At 55.6% G+C, this 19,049-nt stretch overlaps 1 protein-coding gene across 3 annotated transcripts in view; it reads right to left on the bottom strand.

Annotated features, from left to right (window-relative positions):
* Positions 1-8,835: 8,835 nt before the first annotated feature.
* The window catches only part of CNTFR (ciliary neurotrophic factor receptor), a 179,997-nt gene continuing 169,783 nt past the window's right edge, over positions 8,836-19,049 (bottom strand). For 2 of the 3 annotated variants that reach the window (XM_088532690.1, XM_088532692.1), the window contains exons 8-9: positions 10,716-10,896; positions 9,665-9,810 (exon numbers count right to left, since the gene is read on the bottom strand). In XM_088532690.1, coding sequence (XP_088388816.1) covers positions 9,665-9,810; positions 10,716-10,896 — 327 coding nt within the window. Of the gene's footprint in view, positions 8,880-9,664; positions 9,811-10,715; positions 10,897-19,049 lie in introns of those variants that run through there. The other variant, XM_088532691.1, reaches the window with a different exon arrangement.

The following is a 19,049-nucleotide window of genomic DNA, read 5'->3' on the forward strand; positions in this document are numbered from 1 at the left end:
AGCATCTAGGATGGCACCTTGTTGGGTGTGATAGAGCTAGATCCCAGCTCCAGCCCAGGATCCTGACTGCAGGAACGAAGTGAATTTCCTTGACTTTCACCTTTCCTTTTGCTGATGGATGGGGATGGAACCCTGGTGGGGCTGTAGTCCTGCTAGATCTTCAGGGGTAGAAACACAGGCAGGTAAGATGGACACCAAAAGCCAGGGGATGCTGTGATGATGAGAAAGGAAGCTTCACCAAAACCTGCAGACACTTTTGGAGTACCAGATGATTCCAACCTAACCTGATGAAGGGCTATCTCCATCTGGGCATGATGAATGCTTGTGAAAGCACTGTGTTTTCCCCTTCTCTCAGTTTTCCTGGTGCCCCTATCCTGGCTTGTTGCCTTCACCACCCTCTGTTCCACTTTCCAGACAGCAGGACCACAAGGATGGCCCTGAAGGAACGTACAGCTTAATGCTGGCCCCAGCTCCCTGTTGCCATTTCCCCACATGCATCTGTGCTCTTGCCCTCTCTAACAGCCCCATACATCTGCGCTCCAAGGCAGAATGGGGGTTTATCCTGTCCCAGGTGCTCAGTACACGGGTTTAGCCCTCATAAACCTCACAGGCATGGGAGCCCAGATCAGCTGCCTCACTTGCGCCCATGGGGACAGCTTCTATGCCCTGGGCTCATTTTGTTGTCAGCCTTGGGTTAGTCCTTTGGATCATCCAGCACCCATCCTGGTGGGTCCAGAGTTCGGCATCATTGCTTGGGCAGGAAAATGAATAGGCTACACTGCATGGACGGGGATGGGGATAGGGATGGGGATGGGGATGAGCTCTCCCAGCTTCCCTGCCTGCACCCTCTGGGTAACCCTGCTCGTGGGAGGCAGAATGAAGTCATTCTGGTTCTCCAGCAAACCCCTCCAGCTGTCTGGAGCCAGCACAGATTGTGGGACGTGTCTGGTGACTGACGGGGCCTGAAATCCACATTTATGTGAGATGATAACAAGAGTTCTAATTTTTTTTTTGAGTAAGGGCTAGGGGAAAGGGGGGGCTTCCCAGGGTGGCTTGGCAGTGGTGGAGGGGGAGGTACTGGGCTGGGGGTTGTAGTGTGTGTATGAAACACGTTTCATCTCATTGAACCCCAGCTGCAGAAGATCTGCTCAAACAAAAGCAACATCCCATCCTGACTGAATGGCAGGGAACAGCTGGAGAGGAGTTGGCCCATGGATGCTGGAGGCCTGCATAGAGTGGGGATGCAGAAGCAAGGCTCGAAGGTGGCCCGCGCGTGAACAAAGCCCTTGGGTCCAAATGACAAGAGCCCATCCCAGCAACTCCAGATTCAGCCTCTTCCTCAGCAATTTGGAACCTTGGAGAAACTCCACAGAACTGTTCTCTCCTTTCCCCAAATAAGAGTCCAGGTCCTTCTCACTGAGGTGTCTGAGCATGACCTTTCTGGAGTCCAGTGAAGACCATGGCCATGCTTTGACACTGCTGATCATCTTGAAGAAAAGCAGCTCTTCTGGAAGGATCTTGGAAGGGATAGGGTACCTGCCTGTCACACACCTGGGGCTGGTGGATGAATTTGTCCTTGGGGCTGCGTTGGCACCCGGTTACTTTCTGGGGGGAAGGCGGCCTCTGTGGGGAGCTGAGAGCCCTGTACCTAGTGGATGGTCAAGGGTGCACGGTGGCCACCAGCATCACGTGTTGCTCATCCTCACTGGACAAAAGGAACTTCCAAATTGTTCCCACCTTGTATGGTAGGATGATCCCATTCCCGCTTCCTGCAGACAGTGGTGATGGAGAAACCTCTCCTCAAAGCGCCTGAAGCGCCAGTGCACAATGACTCTTGCCGGAAAGGAGGAGGGGAAGATGAGGCCTCTTTGTAACAAAATCTCGTCTGCATGGGCCCCTTTGTTGTTATTACATTTATTTATTGATCCCCCTCGGGAAAACCTTAGCAGTGCTGGAATAGCCGAGGCTTTATTAATGGAGGTGGGGGGGTGAGGGAAGAGGAGGGGGGGCCGAACAGAGAGCTCGGACCATCTGTTCCCACCAAAGGGATGGAGCAACAATAGCCATGTTTATAAAACTCCTCTGCAACTCATTGTGTTTGTGAAAGGAGAGCTTCCACATCAAAGGCCATTTCCGCTCCCTCTGCTCGGAGGCCCCTCCATCACGGCCTCTTCTAACATCCTGCAAAGATCACCCCGTCTTGGCCCTCTCCTCCCCCCCAGCCCGAGGTGCATGGCGAGGCTGCAGCAATATCACAAGTGTGGCAAACAGAGGAGCGTGGACCATCCTGGCCTCTGAGTGACATCAGGAGGCAGCATATACTAGCCTGCTAATGCCTTGTGGCCTGGGTTTGAGTTATTAAACTGATAAGAACAGATACTACATGGGAGCAAGCTGCACCATACCAACCTCTATGCAACCCGTGCAATCATGTGGGAGAATATTGGCCACCCTAATGTCCTCAGCCAGCAGTTGCTGGGGATTATTTGCCTTTCTAAGGGAAAATATGGGGAAAGAATCAGAGGGTGATTCCTTCAGGAAGTGATAAATCTCTGCAATAAGACATTGGACAGAGTTTGCTGGGCTGAGGTGGTGGGACTGCTAAGATGCTGAGCATTGGCAGGATGGGAGAACTATTCCCAAGCTGGTTTTCATTCCAGAGCTCAGGTCTACCACAACTACTTTGCTACCTGTAAAGTCACTTTGTTTTTGCTAAAGCTTCAGATGTGAAAAAATCACGAGAAAAACAAGAAAAGAGGAAGGAAGGGAGTGGGGTTTGGCTGTGTTGAGGCTGGCTGTTGGAGTTTTCATAATGAAACAACTTTCTGTTTGCCTTTGCTCTAAACTTGGGTTAGATTATCTGTTACGATCAGACATAAAATAAAGACCATTAAACAAGAATGAAATATTTTGACTGAATCAATATGTTTGTTTTTTTTTGTTCTTTTTTTTTTCCCCCCAAACTGATCTTTATGGACAAGATGAGGGTTTACTTTTGGCTCGAATCAAAGCTAAATGTCTTCTCTGGGATTTGGAGTTTTCAGCCATCTCTGGTTACAAGCCCGCCTGGAGGAGACGGGTCACACTGCAGGCTGCAGGAATGAGCTGTGTCCAGCCAGCACGCATCCCTCTGTGACCACGAATAACGTCACGGCCTCTGGGGACTGCAGTTCCTCCCCTGTCTGCCAGTGTTTTGAAGGTGACAACAGTGTCCGTGGGGTGAATCACCAGTGGCTGCTTGACTCTGCTGCCTTCCAATCCATGAGCGTGCTGAAGAAAGGGAAACCTCTGCTAAGAAAGCCCCGGTCTGATCTGGGACACAAATGGGACCTCTGGAAGATGCTGCCAGTCTGCAGAAGGGCAAGGCCTCCCCTGACAGCATTTCTTCAGCCTTGGGAAATGCTCTTCTTGCTGCACCATCTGGTGCTGCAAGGACTGGATTCCCAGCTTGCCAGACAAGGATTTTGACAGCTTGACTGATTTTGAGGCTGGGCAGGGGCAAGATGTTCTCATGCCTTTGAACCACTGTTTCCATCCTGAAGGTGAAAAACTTCCCAGAGGCTACTTAAAACCTTCTATTTAGTCCCTTTTGCTGTGTCCCCTTGGCCTGTCCTCTACCAGGCCTCCAGCGTAGCCATGAGTGCAATCCCTGCCATCTCCTTGTTGCCCAACAGAGCACAGGAAGGATGCAGCTTCCTCCCAGCACTTAGCAGCACCCGGCAGCTTTCCCGGGAACCGCGCACGGAGCACAAGGAGCCCAGACTTCTGGGAGACGCTTACATTTCATGGCTAAGCCACTGCTCCACTGCTCAGCCGCACAGCTCCATTAAGCCCCCTCCTGGCTGTCTTCTTTCCATCAATCATTCCGTCTCCGTTGAGCAGCCCAGACACCGGATCTGGGTTATAAATAAGGCAATCAATCAGAGATGCTATTAGATAAACAGAGTGGCAGAAGCCGAATTAATGCTTGGCTTTTTCCTGAAAGGGAGAAAAAAGAGTCAATTGCTTATTAGGGGACCCTGGTGTGGTCTGGTCTGTGTGCTGCAGTTGAGTTGCTCAGGCTGTGCTCAGCTACTGTGTGTGCATGTTGGGAGTTTTAAGGTGCTGTGAGCTCCAGCATGAGGTTAAAAATCAAAGATTTGGGCAAAGGGTGAGGTGGTGCATGAAAACATTATTTCTGGAGAGTGGATTGGACCCTGTGTCCATGATCACTGGTGCCAAACTGTGCTATGCCATGCTTCTTGCATAGAAGGATACCTCGGCATTGAGGACGCTTCCCCAGGGCACAGTAAAGATCCCCAACTCAGTGTCTGAGCTGCCATGTGAAGCATCTTTGGGAGCCTAGGCTTGGAGGCTATTAGGAGCTCCCAAACAGCCCATGTAGGTGGCCCTGGTCAGAGCAAGCAGCCAGTGAAGGCTGGGGCAGGAGGCTGGAGTGGGAGCAGCACCAATGCAGGATGAGTGTGGGATATGAGGAGGCATCGGCAGGTTGTGCATGTCCAGCCATAGTACCATAGAGGGATGAGAAGGTGCCAGAGGTGATCTGAAGGGTGAGAGGCCTTGAGGATGCGGACTGCAATGCCTGGGGACCATGGGCACAATGCCTGGGTAGGGGCTGAACTATTCAGGGTAGAGGGGATAAGATGGACCTCTTCAAATGACTGAAAGCCATTTCAAATGGCTCTCTCAAATGGCCTCTTCAAATGACTGAAAGCCTCTTTGGGAGCAGTTCCCAGCCCTGATGTGGAGTCACAAAAGAATGAGACAGTCAAAGGCCCATGGCAGTCTGTTCTGATGGTCTGTCACCTAACACTGCCAGAAGCCTCTGTCCTGTAGAGGTGTGAGTATGCCTGGGCTCTTGTGAGTACCAGGGACCCAGAGGCATCCCCAGTGCCATCCTCCTGTGACTAGGAAAGAAAGCCATGTGTGGAAGACAGCAATCTGTCAAGGACATACAGCATTATGTCTCTGAACAGGGGACCTAGAGACACATCAAACAATTCCCTGTTCAGGGAATTGCTTTTGTGTTTTGCTAGACCATTGCGGAGCGTGACAGTGGGGTCTCAGGCAACCCAGGGTCTTGTAAGGTCATTTATCTTGCACTAAAGTTGAGGCTTTATTCAGTGTCTTCCCTGCCAACCACAAAGAAACACGGGGAGCATAAAACAGCTGGCAAAGCTGTAGGGACGTTTTGCAAAGTGTGATGAGCCGTGACCCCACCAGGCTTGAGCTCCTCTGCTGCTCGGCCGGTTCTTCCAGCAACATTCCTGCCTGCTCCCTGTGCAGCGCTGCAGTCAGGGAGCAGTTCCTTGCTTCTCTCCTGGTCCCCTGCTGGAGCCTACAAGCCCTTGGGACCCAGTGCGGGGATGCCGGTGCATCAGCAACTGCCAAAAATGACACCCGAGGTGAGATTTACTGCCACATACGTGCTGGGGAGACGCAGGGACCCGTTCCACCCGGCTGCTGTATTGAATTTCATGTTATGTGATGCGCAGGTCTCTCTGAGCGCTGTAATTCCGTCTTTCTTCCTGTATGGATTTATACTGCTAAGTGGATGGATTTTCTGCTTGGCAGGGACACTCTCCAGGGACCTTCCAAGTTAGCAACATCTCGGCACATCTGTAGGCAATATCATCAGGGCACTTCGCGAGTGGGCTTGTGCTACACCTCTTGCTTTATGGACTGCTGCTTAATCCTGACCAGCCGCTTCCTGGAGTCTGGCTGCAGGGGACAGTGGGCACCTGGGGCTCTCTGTGTCACCCACTGCTCCTGCATGGCTTTTGCTATGGCCCTTGCTGCCCTGGCACCTGGACCACCCCTCCCTTGGCCCCTGAAATGGCTGGAGAGGGGCAGGTTTTTGCTTTGCAAGCCAGTGATGCCTACAGCTCATTTCGAGGCAGCCCTGCAGGTCTGGCTGGGAAATCTCCGGTGAAAATGAAGCTAATCTGCTTGTCTGGGATGCTTCCCCCCAGCCAGGGCCAGGCCTGGCATTTTCTTCCGTGCTAAGAGATGTCCCTTCCCCTCCAGCCCGAAGAGCCATTTGCTATGGTAGATTACCCTGGCTTTTAATGCTGTGAATCCATAATTAGTGCATAATTAATTACCAGATGTTTTTAACACTAATGAAACATTAATAAATGATGGAGGCATGTTGTCTGGTAATGAGACATTAACCAGTGAACCTCGGCAGCGCGAGGGGCAGAGCGGGACTGCGCTCTCCTGCAGCACAGCCCCGCACGGCGCAAATTGCAGCCAGTGCCTGCAAGCAGCTTCGCGCTGCCTTCAGGCTCTGTCCCATCTGTCTGTCCACCCATCCAGGGAGGGGGATCTTGGAAAGCAGCAGGCATGGGGGGCAGGAGGTGTGAGAACGTGTGGATCTGGGGGCAGGCAACTCTGCATGGGAAAGCAACCCCTGGTAAGGGTTAAACACAGAAAAAGGGATGGTCTAAATCATCTGCCTCCTTGCAGAATCGGGAATGAAAAGTGCACTACGGTGCACTCAGAGCTTGCACCAGCTGGGCACAAAGGTTGCAGCTTTGGGAGAAAAAATCTGGGCAGGAAAATTGCTGTTAGGATAGTGGGAGACTTCAGACATCCTGAGTAGCTGCTCTGCTAGGGCATGCCTGAGAGCACCCTGCGAGGACCCAGCACCCCTGCCCTGCGTGCAGTGCACAGAGCCCTTTGCACATGTGGCTCTGCTCCCACGGCAGCCCCTCGAGATGCTGCTGGGACTCCAGGGGCCATGGAAGATGAGGCTCTTTCCTTCTCCGAGGTTGAACGGCGTCTCGTCTCTGCTTGGTGCTTGCAAAGGAGGGGCTGCGCAGGCAGGGCTGAACCCCTCGTCCCTCTCTGCTGGAGGAACAGGGGGATTTTCCCCCTGCAGAGCCTCTCCGAAACCCCCAAGATGCTGGGACCTGGCCTGTGGCTCTGCGGTGAGTGGATTTGAGTCAACGAGGGGCTGGTGGGAGGGTTTTATCGCTCCATTAAAAGTCAACTTAAACATTAAAGGTCAAGCAGTGGGAGGCACGGGGTGGGGGGGTCCCCTCCCACCATGATCTTGAGCTGGTGCAAGGAAAGGCATCACATGCCCACCTGGAAAGGCATTGCATCCCACTGACCATCCCAGTCCGGAGAGCCTGGGGAGGGAAACTAAGCAATGGCCTTGCCCATGGATTGCAGAGCTCCGGGAATGAGCCAGGGCAGCTCCCAGGTCCTGTGTCACCATCGTAAGCTGGAGCCACCAGCGCAGTCTGCTGCTGAGCTGGGTCTCGGCGAGCCCTGCCCTTCCTGAAGATGCCCTTGATGAAAGTTAAATTCAAAGCATCTGGGCAAAAGTCATTCTTGTGACATGGAATTATTATCCAGGCGAGGAGAGTGTGTTAATGCACACTATGTGTCCTCTCTGCATGCCCTAGTGTGCAGGACACGGGGCCTGCTCTCCGTTCTCCCAACGAGGTGCCAGGGGGAACCCAAAGCCCAGGCGCACCGGGGACACTTGAACCCTAGGGACATGTCGCTGTGTGCTACCCCGCAGCACAGCACCATGTAGGGTGGTGGCCACCCAAGCAAGTGCCTCCTCGGACCTTCTTGGCTTGCTCTGGAGGACACTGCTGGGTCTCCAGCGTCACCTGGGAGGTGATGCTGTGGCTCAAGCCACTCAGGGTGCTGCCACCATCCCCACATCCTCCCCCTCCCACCCAACATCGTGCCCTGCAGCAGGCAGCCAAACCTGCCCACTGAGACTGGAGAGTGAAATAACTCGTCAGGGCTGTCAGTGGTCATGAAATGATCGTTTAATGAAGACGGTCTCTTCTGGTGTGCGTGTGTGTGTGTGTGCGTGTGTGTGTGTGTGGTTTTTTTTTTTTGTTAATTTTTTTGTTCTTTTTTTATATATATACATCTATAAAAAATTCAAATACAGCATGTCAACGGTTGGAATACTAGGACGTACGGTATTAAATACGGCGCTTGGGTCCAGGCAGGAACAAGAGGAGTTGTCTTTACAAAACAGGGCCTGGGGCAGGGCAGAGAAGAGAGTGGAGCAGAGGTTGGGGGTGGCCATGGGGCTGTGGGGCTCCAGCTTGGTGGAAACAGCAGAACTATTCTGGCTTGGTTCAAGGATAAGACAAAGACATGAATGGAGGCGATTCCCAGGATCCAACGTGGTTAAGGGGATGGGACAGGGATGGGACAAGGGAGGGCTCCTCCGGGAAGTTTCTGGGGCGGCGAGGTCGGAGCGCGGCCCTGGGATGCTCAGAGAGAAGCCGGCTGGGTGGGGAGCAGACCTGCCTTTTTATTTATTAGGGTTTTAACGGCTCTTCCTCCACTAAAACAGGGCCAGTCTCCCACTTGTGGAAGCCACCAGCCACCTCCTGCAGTGAGCCCCGTGCCCATCCCTCCAGCTTTTCCGTGTGCTCCAGAGCTCGGGCAAGCGAGTCCAGTCCGTGGGTGCCCCCTCCTTGGCACCCCGTTTTCCTATCCCCTTTTGCAGACGCGCCGTTGCAGCGGCCGTGCCGCGAGCGTGTCCTCGGTGCGGTGCTGCCTGGCTCGGGGCTGCTCCTGGGCGGCATCGCGGCGCTGGGCTCGCTTCTCGGAGGGCTCCGGGGGTGCCGCACCGGGGACGAGGGCGGTGGGGACGGGGCCCATGCGCTCCCTGGTGCTGAGTCCGGAGAGGTGCGTGGGGACGGGGCAGGTGCCCGTGGCGCGGCGGCAGCGCCCTCCTCCTCCAGGGCCATGGCGAGAAGCGTGAGACGTCCTCAATGTGTGCAAAATCGAAGAGAGAAAGAGACTCCAGCCGGGGTGGGGGCAGCAGGGTGGTGGCGGTGGTGGCGGTGGTGGCGGTGGGACATTGTCTTTGCTGGGCGACGACGGACAGGGATCTGCAAGGGAGGAGAAGAGGGGTCATCGGCTCTGCTCTGGACTCATCCCTCCCCAGTGCACCCACCAGCTCCATCACGTCCTCCCAGCGCTGGACCCCGCTCTCCATCCCCGTGGCAGACCCAGCAGTGAGTGCTCGCCAGGCAAGTCCTTTACCTGTGATGTGCGGGGCTGCTGGCAGCATTGACCTCCCCACCAGCACGGACATTTTGGGGCTCTCCAGGCTGCCAGCTCCACTATCTGCTGTTCTGCTGGGGCACCGCATGCACACGTGGTGTGCGTGTGGTGTGTGCACGTGCACACACACGGTGCGTGCAACAACGCGCAGTGTGTGTGCACATGGGAGCGTGTGCACATTCCCATTCCTTTCAAGCTCAGCCAAGAACATTTTTGATGTCTTTGGATTTTCTCATTTCAGGTGGTTTTGCTTCTGTTGCTATGAAAAGGCCTTCAATGTGTTGGGGATTTCTTTTTCCAGAAGAGCAGAGATGGCAAAGGGAGGAGGTTTGCAGAGAAGGGAGCATCTGAAACTGGCTCCTCAGAAAAGGCTTCGTGGGCAATGTTTGAAAACCCAGTTGGAGATGGCAATGCAATGCCTGATTTGCCAAATTTGGGACGAGTAAAAAGAACTGCAAAAAAGCCCAAACTTGTTCTCAATGCCACTCACACAAAGCTGGGTAAAAATACTCACTTTCCCACCCAAGAGAGAACCCACAGGCTCTTCCCACCCCTTCTCTCACCCAGCACCCTTGTCCTGCCTCTAGTTCCCCTAATTTGGGAATACTCACTAAATAAAGAAGATACTATAGGCAGCCAAGACCAGTCCAGCTGTCCAACACACTACCACGGCCCCGTTGCCCACTATGGCCCCCCTGTCGCAGATCTTGGTGGTGGGAGGTGCCATGAAAGAGGAGGTGCTGGTGCTCGTTGTCTCTGTGGGGAAAAAGAATGGATGGCAAGGGAAGCGTACGGCACGAGAGGAAGCTTCTGTGCTAACGCAGGCTGCGCTTGCACTCGTAGGAGCGGGCCGGGGATGGAGCCGGCATCCCGGGCGCACGCAGGCTCTGCACGCACAGGCTGCGCATCTGGCCCATGTGCACATCTGGCCAGCCCGCGAGGCGTGCGTGCACACACACGCGTGCGACCCAGGTGCCCGGGGCTTGGAAATGCTCCCGGCGCGTCGCGAGCCGCCCGCTCTGCGCACTGGGGCTTCCCAGGCACCCGTGCCAGCCAGGCGAGCGGCGCAGGGCTGCTCCAGTCCTTCTGGGAAGCGCGGGGCTGATAACGTGCATTTGGACGTGGTCCCAGCTCTTTCCTAGAAACAGAGGCTTGTTAACTTTGTGGCTTTCATTTCTGGCTGGCTTCACTCCGAGCCGTTGCGCGAGGTCGGAGGTGTGCAGCAGGGAGGGCGGCGGGGGGCCAGCGCGCTTGTGAATGATAATAAATCCCCATCCTCGTCAGCACACTTAGCGCATCCCACCCAGCGGGATGCCAGGGCCGGGAGCGCTGAGTCAGCAGCCGAGGGCATGGGGAGGCGAAGCCGTGGGGTGAGGGACTGTGGCACAGCCTACGGATGGGGAGGGATGGGGACCCACGAGGCACGATGCCACCGTGTGTTTCCTCCACCTGAATGCCTCGTGCCTCACCTGCGGGGGATTAGGAATGAGGCTCGGAAGAATGGAGAGGCAAAGGAAAAAAATGTAGCAGAGTCCTGGGGATCCTGCACAGCCCCAGAATGGAGAGGGCCTCAGTCTGCTCTGATGTGAGGCTTGGAAACAGGCAGTGCAAGGAGCCTGGACTACTGCATTGCCTCCCTGCTGGTGCAGGATGTCACTCACCTGTCAGCTGGGCTTCGGTGGTGAGATGCTTGGGCTCCTCCATCCAGGGGGTGGCATGGACCGCCACGCTCCAGTCGCTCCATGTGCCAATGTCGTTGTCTTTGGCGGCCACCTGGATGATGTACTCCTTGCCCGCATAGGCGTCTGTGATGGTGTGCGACGTCCCGTCCGACAGCTCGACCTGCATGCACAGGGAGAGAAGGGGCATCAGTGCAGAGCAGCTTGCGCACCGGGTGGCAGAGGTGGGGACGGCCACCACGTCGGTGCCAGCATCGCCAGCCTCCTTGCGTGCTCTTGCAACCTCAGAAGCCGCCAGCTCCGTGTCCCCTTCCTTGCCTGGCAGGGCAATGTGGGTCCTCGCTGTCTGTCCCTGCAGCAAGAGCTTCGCCCTGACAAAGTGTCTCTGGTGCCACCCCGGTGTCACGGTGGCTGGGGAAGGGGCACTACCACTGCAGAGAGCCAGGAAGGAGCCGCTGGCTCAGAGCCAGGGGAAACCCCTATCACCAGGAGGCAGCAAGATGCGCAAGGCGAGCAGAGCGTTTAGCTCAGCTGGAGGACAATGAAGAGCTGATTTTATAGCACCTAAGCACCCTTGCAGGGAGAAAATAGTAGGGACTAATAAGCCCTTTATACTAAAGGGAAAAAAAAAAGCAAATCAAGGCTGAGTGCAGCAGTGGGAAAAGGGGATGGCAAAGCTGCATGCATGGAAACAGCAGGCAGGCCCTCGTGCTGGAGGAGTCTGTCCCTCCAGCATCCTCCGAGCTGCCCTCTCCATAGGGAGAGGCTTTGGGCAGGGATATGAGTGGCTGAGGCTAGGCCAGGGATGCAGGCGATGCTCTGGCTGTGGATGGGCTGCGGGGCCTGTTCCTGCAGCCCAGCAGCTTCCTCTAGAGGTCACCAAAAACTAGCAAATGCTGCAGGCTCCCCCCTAGGACAGGGCAGGCTGATTCGCAACCATGTCCACTTCACGTTGGTGACCATCCGTGTGTGCACCCGCTATATGGGCGTGCGGCTGGGGCTGGGGAGAGGTTTCCTCCTGCGACACATCTCCATCTCGGGTGGCTTTGTTCCCCCGCATGCTGCTGTCCCATGGGTTTGGCTTGCAGTCCTTGGACAGGACGAAGCTGTATCCAGCCCCCCTGCCTAGAAAAATCTACTCTGTCTTGACACTGTTGCTCCCTGGGCCACGAGATGTCCTGTAAGTTCCAGGAGATGTGGTCCCTGCTGTGGTGGTTTAAACCTGAGCTTTACTCAGCGCTTCTGGACACCCCTGATCCACTTTGAACGTAGAATCACAGAATCATTATGGTTGGAAAAGACCTTCAAGATCATCAAGTCCAACTGTAAATCCATCGCCACCATGCCTGCTAAACCTTGTCAGTGAGTGCCTCATCTACACACTTCTTGAACACTGCCAAGAACAGAGAGTACTGGAAAGGGCACATTTCCTGCCTTGCAACAGCAGGCACACTAAATCTGCTGCATCCCTGGGCTATAAGGAAAACTGTTCAGTGTCATCTGTGCCATCTCCTTCCCAAGTGCTTGGCCCAACAGTGGGGACCGCCAGCCCTGTGCTGGGGGGACAGAGGAGACCTGGCACCCCTCCACTGCCTCAGGCTGATGGAGACCCCCTCTTCTCCAGGCCAATGTCGATAACAAACATGTCTGAGGGCTCTGACACAGCCCATCGGCTCAGCTGGAGAAGTGGGTGCCTCCTGCGGGGACAGCAGAGCTGCACGGCTGCGGCTTAGGCTCGGACAGAGGCAGCAGGAGCCGAGGAGGAGCAGGAGCCGAGGAGGAGCAGGGCATCCTGCTGGGCTGCAGCTCGATGCGCCGAGGGCCGCTCCGCTCCCCCCGCTCCCCTCTCCATCCGCTCCTTGCTCAGGCGCTATCAAAGCAGGTTCCTGTGCTGCGGTGAGGCTGTAACGACGCTAGACGGTAATTGCAGTCATTACACGTTCCCTCTACTCCTGCGTGCTCCCTGCAGCGAGCTGGCAAGAGGAACTGTGCTCTGCCTGTGCCGATGTTGCCCTCTCCTCCTTCCCCTGTCTCTGCTTCCCATGCGTGACACAGTGTCACGCTCTGCAGGGGACCGCCGTGGGGCACAGCGTGGCCATGCCAGGCAGGCAGCCCCTGCCTCTGCCATGGGCTCCGGTCACCCCTGTCCAGTGCACCCGGCCACACGTACAGCTGGTCCCCACGTGGCCACTTGGCCGCATCCACAAAGGTCACATATGGACTTGCCACACGGCACGGTGATGCAGGGCGCTCGAGACCGATTAACTCCTAACGGTATTAATGAAACCATGCTGTATGGGCCCCCAGTGTGCACGCTCCTCCCAGGCCAGTCTGCGCTGGGCTGGCAGTGCCCTTGGAGGCTGCGAACGCGGCTCAGAAAGAGTGTGTTATGCAGGGCTCAGAAAGACGGTGCTATCCAGCTGGTTTGTGGATCTCTCTGTGTCTCTTGGCACCCTCTAAGCTCTCTAGCTACTTCCTGAGGCCTGCAGCAAGCAGTCTGGGCAAGACCTGGGGACAAGTCAGCATCACAGAGCTCCTGTTGACCCAGATGATGCTCCAGAGCATTTTCTCCAGCCCAAAGAGACATCCAGGCTGAGTATTTCCACTTGAGAGCTCTTCCGGCCTCTTCCCAGATGCAACCGGTTTGTAACTGAGCGTTTGCAGATGGGACGTCGCAGGCACAGTGGGGTCGAGCAGACCTCGGCACGTGTCGTGCCTGGCTGGAAGGGTTGTCCCCCAGGCTCCGGGAAGGGGGAATGTCCCTTGTCCCTTGGCCCTGGAGGAATGTCCCTGTCAGACCTGCAAGGATACTGCCCTGAGCAACTTGGAATAAAAGAGAGGAATAGACTGGATCTCTCCTCACACATGTTCTGGCCAGGAGAGTCACCTGCCCTATTCCTGGGGCTGCACTTAGAACAGAAGATCTGAGCTGAATCCCTGGATCCAGTGCCCAGATGATGCTCAGCCGCTGCCCTGCAGCCCAAGCCTTGCAGCAGCATCTCTGAGCAGGACAGCTCAGTGACAGGGGACAGGGCAGGTCAAGGCGGGGTTACGGGGGGACGGATGGACACACAGCTTCAAAGGCAGAGGGCGAAATTCCTTAATCCCCGGCCCTGCCTCTGGGAGACGAGAGCGGGCGGGAGGCTGTGCATGGGGATGCTGCCGGGGCTGGCGGGGAGCTGCCTTTCGCAGGCCGCCTTTGTGCACCTGCCAAAAGTCACTCGGGCTGCCGGGGAAGCGCTGCCCAGATTAATGAGGGATCAGCGGCCAGTGCAATGCAGAGCTATTAGCATTGCAAAACGAAAAAGCGGGGGGATGGTGGGGGGGGGGGGGAAGGAGAAATGAAAAAGGAAACTATTGAACACACTGATTCAGCCAACAGCTTGCCCAGGACGGCGTGGGCCGGCAGCCCAGTCCCTGTTGCAGCCACGCAGCCCCCACCAGCCCTTCTGCAACCCCCCGCGCTGCTGGTGCAGCAGGAGTTAACAAAGCGATTTCCCCCGCTGGCCACCCTGCCTGGGTGCCCCCGCAGTGAGGAAGGTCACTGCTCTGCTCCCAGCCAGGCCGCGCTCCTGCGCCCGCGCGGGCAGGTAGCAATTACCCGCACGCAGGGTGCTGCGAGGCCAGGCCTGACGCCCAGATGGCTTTTGAAGCAGGGCGAGGGGGATGAAAAAAGAATCCCCCAGCCCTTCATCCGCCGGCAGCTGCGCCGGAGGCTGGCGCGGGTTTGGAGGAGGCGGAGCGGGAGCGGGGAGGGGGATCGGATGCCTCTCCCGCTGCATCCCACATGAGAATGTGCTTGGCGGCCCCCCTGCCGCTGCGGCTCTGCTTTGCATTGCTCCACACCTCCCGCTCCCCATCCCAGCTCCCGGCACGCAGCGGGGCAGCGAGGAGGGCATCGCTGCTGCAAAGCCGGCCGTGCAATCCCCCGCCGTGCTGGGGGGGCTTGCAGCCCATGGCCCCTCTGGCAGCACTGCAACCCCACAGAGGTCCAGCTCAGACACTGGGATGTTGCCTGCTCCTAACATCCTGCCTCCTTCCTGGAGGGTACTCAGCATGGGACAAGGTCCATGATCAGAAAAGCAGGGGGTTGGCAGGCACCACGTCACCCCTTGGGCTCTCCCTTTGCTCCTGCCATCACTCTTCCATCCAAAAGCTGCGGCACACTGCAGCCCCCACGCATGTGCTGCCGAGCACGTGGCTCGCGTGACCTCCGGATGCTCCACAGAGGCAGTGGGATGGTTCCTGGGCGTCCTTGATCGTGACAGCAGGCTGAGCAGCCACGAGGAAATGGGAAGCAGGAATGGGATGTGGCTCCTGGAGGCCACACAACCCAGTTTGGTGCTCCTGGCCTCGGTGATCACAGAGGAGCAGCTTATGGTGCGTTTTGACCTGCCCCAGGGCGGCCAGCGAGGGCTCCTTGCATGCACTGCCAGTAATTCCAATGCCAGGGATGCCTTTGGAGGCACCAAGTGCTGCACAGCAGCTACAACCCGAGCACTGCCTGCGGCTAGGTGAGGAGAGCTGGGGGACAGAAAAGGTGATTTCTGTGCATTTCCCATCTCCATTCTCCTCTGAGGTCTCTGCTCCGCAAAGAGCTCTGAGCCACGTTATTACAGCCTCAACATTTTGCGCCCTCCTATTAATTTTTTTTTCCCTTTTTAATCACTGACTTTGCAGCTGGGAGGGAAGTGCTGCAATAAAAGCTGCCAGGCATGAAGCTGTGGGTGAAGGCGCTTAGGGTGACCTTGACGCAAAGGTGGCCTTGCACGGAGTGGGAGCGCCGGCAGAGCCCCGCGCTGCACCGCGGGGACAGATGCAGCCTGCAGCAGTGGGGGAATCCCTAAAACTGCTCTGGCCACTGCCCCTGCTGTGACTGCTGGCAACAGAAGATGAGTTGTCGTGTCCTCTTCTCACTCGGGGACCGAATTACTAAATTTTTGGCAAATCAGTGCGTCTCAGACAATGCCTGGTGCTGAGCAGCAAGGCTGGCATATGGGGCTCCAGAGCTCAAGCAATTTGAGTCATGGGGTGACATGAGCTTCTTGCTTCTGCTGAAGAAAGACAGTTCTAGCCTTCAAAAGTGCTCAAGGATGGGGCCCCGATGCTTCCAGAAGAGAAGAGGAACGAGAAAACCCGAATGCATTATTAGCTTTAAATATCTCATGACCTTTTACTGCAGATCTCGAGATCTGAGGCGCAGCCCGCCTCACGGTTCGTTAACATTTCATGTTGTCAGCACGGCCAGTGGGTTCAATTAGGCTTCACGACGGCATCTGCAAATTGCTGGCAGTCCACGGGAGGAAATCCTCCCCGGGCCCAGCCTCCGGCTCAGGCGCTGCTCAAGAAATACTTCCTCAGGGCTTGCACTGAACCGGCCAGGTCTCAGCCTGAGCTTCCCAACGTGCCCAGCTGATGTGGCAGGGATTGGGACATCAGCCCTGCGTGGCCGTGGGGCTGGAGTCTTGAGCCTGCAAATGCTGCAGTGCAGGAGATGGTCTGGACACAGCCTGTCTGGGGCATCCCTAGAGAAACCCTGGATGGTGTCTGGTTTGGGCTGCCCTCATCAACAGGTCATGAGCATCTCTGCTCTCTGCTGCAAGCACAGGGCATGAGGGCAGCCCTACAATGCTCCATGCAAAGCCGGGAGAGCTGGGAGTGCACTCGATGGCAGCTTGCAGGATAGCTGAGAGTCTTAGGGGCTCAGGAAGAGCCCCTGGCGCACGTGTGCCCGGCCGCTGGTGCTCTCAGGGCTGCACACACACGTGCTTGCTGGGATGCAATACGTGTGAGCCCTGAGCTTGCTGCTGTTGTGAGTTAACTGAAGGAGCCTGTAAAACCAGAAACAGGCTATTAGCAATCCATTAGGAAAGGGTATCCAGTTCCAGCCTAGGTAATCCATTAGAGGAACATCTGAGAGCATTAGGAGAGCTCGCTTGGGGCCAGGATGGGGCTATAAAACAGAAGAGGAAACCATGCTAATCTGGCTTGAATTACAAACTTAAAAGCAGGAGAAAAATAAAGGATACCCTAAACATTTAATGTTTTATATTTAGGAGACAGAACGTGAGATTCTGCCAAAAGGAGAGAATAAAAAACCTGTTTAGGCTACAAATATCCCATCTCTTTTCTGGCAGGAAAGAAACTGCCAGCCCCTCTTCTAGGAAAGGAGGAGCGTGACTCGGAGGTATTTTTTTTCTCTGGAGTGTGACCGTGGTGGAATGGGGCAGCAGGGACAGTTGGTGACACATGGTCCAGCTTTGACACCTTTGCAGATTGGGTGGCTGAGGAATGCCCATGTCCAGGTGGGACATGGCTGTCTGGCTCCGGGCACAAGGAGCAACTCACGCACGTGTGTGCACTTATGGATAGCTCACGCAGCAGCGGTCTTGATAAGATCCATTGCCGCCACCACGGATGGCTTCATTTTCTGGTGCCAAGGCCTGGCGCTATTAAAACCCCAAAAGGAAGAACCTGGGAGCGAGCAGACGCTGATTGAATCAGGCCCTGCGATGCTCGACAGCTCGACATCCATCCTATCCTATTAGCGCTCGTTCAGTCCTGCCCGCCGCGGTACGATGCATAAATCAGCCCTTGCAAAGAGTGTGGGAGGTGACGGAGGGGGAACGCTGCCCCTGCCAACGAGCTCGCGTGCCGGGTGGCTCCTGCACGGCTCTATGGCCACCTCCCGTGAGTGTCCGTGTCCGATGCCGGCGGAGATTCCTCCTGCATCCTCTGCAGCAGGACCCATCATCAACACCTTAGACAAGCTCTGGGCAGGACCCCTTTGAGCTGTGTACTCCCCTCTGCAGGGGACAGGGATGCCACCATGAGCAGCCCCAAACAGCAATGTGCTCAGAAAAGCAGAAATCAGGGCAGCTTGGGCACATTCCCAGGGTGCTGGTGTCTGGGTGCAAATCCTGAGTTTGGGGGTGCCGGCTGGTGGCCGAGGGCCAGGGTCAGAGCAGCCCCGGCTGCCGCAGCGCTGCCATCCTCCAGGCTTCGAGGGCTGATTGAATTAGGCTTTGCAAATAATTCATCTGATGAATAGTGGCAGTTTTCTTCAAATCACCCACAAATCAGATTTTTCATTACCCAGCCAGCAGGGGCAGAGAGCCGGAAAACGAGGCTGGTACACTGTTCGCTGAACATTTGTGCCTGCTCACTGAGCAAATGATTCCCCAAACACACCTCGGCATCAGCTCACGGCTGGGAAATACCTCTTGAACGGGCTGGCGATGATCAAGTGGCACCTGGAAGCTCCCTCTCCTCCTTGGATGAACCAGCTCGGCGCATAGGAGAAACCTAGTGTTGACTACCTGAAATTGCCTTTTCCAGCCAGGGTCTCCCTACTACTCCTCACACCTCCATGGCCCTGGAGAAGGTGCTGGGGTATCTATATCTTGCTGCCTACAGGTATCACTGCTGTGCCCTGCAAGCCCTGAGTACAGCTGTCTCCTGTCCATGCTGGGAGTATGTTTTGACATTTTCAAATTTTGAATTTTTTTTTCCACTCAGAGGGAAAAAAAGGGACCCAAAGCAAACTCAGACTCTCCTTTCCTAAAAGCAGAGGTGTGTTTTACAGCCCATCATAATTCCTACTCTCCCGTTTCCTGGGAGGGAAAGAGGAGCATGTGGAAAAATCTCTCCTAATCCTTGGCTGATTTTCAGCACTTTCAGCAAAACATTTCAAACCGGCGCAATACAGACATCACTATCTCATCAAAAAAAAAAAAAAAACCCAAAAAACAGAAAGAGCCCCATAGCTGTTAATGTTCTGAAGAGACTCCGATCTTCTCAGATGTGAAGCAAAGACTCCTTCCCTGCTGGAGTTGTTTTTAACCCCCGAGACCAATGGACTAGCAGAAAACTCCTGCTCAGCTCCACCATGCAGGTGAGTCCTCAGGGACCAGGTGCTGGGCAGTATTTCCCATTTTTTGGTGGGGAACAAAACCTCCTTATCAAACAAGCCACCCCTGAGCTTGCCTTATCGGGCTTGCTGCCATCCCATCACAGCGATGCAGGGATTTGGCTCCCATGGCAGAGCAGCACCTTGCTCCCCTCCGCATGGGGAGAGCATGGGCAGCACCAGCTAAAGCCCCTTCCTCATCTTCCCACAGCCTGGGAATGCCTGGGAATGAATTCCGTCCTTTGGGCTGCCAAGAACTTCACTGACAAGTTCCTTTTTTAAAAAAAAAAAAAGAAACAAGAAATAAAAGTAAGAAATACGATAACATCAAGGCAATCGCTCTGTTACTGACTACGCTCCGAGTTACGGCGCACGGTATTTTATCTTCAGTTCAAAATCTAAATGTG

This window comes from Tinamus guttatus, unplaced genomic scaffold (genome assembly GCF_059628265.1).
Source record: "Tinamus guttatus ecotype Peru unplaced genomic scaffold, ASM5962826v1 Tinamus_guttatus_pri_ptg000466l, whole genome shotgun sequence".
In the NCBI taxonomy this organism is placed as follows: Eukaryota; Metazoa; Chordata; class Aves; order Tinamiformes; family Tinamidae; genus Tinamus; species Tinamus guttatus.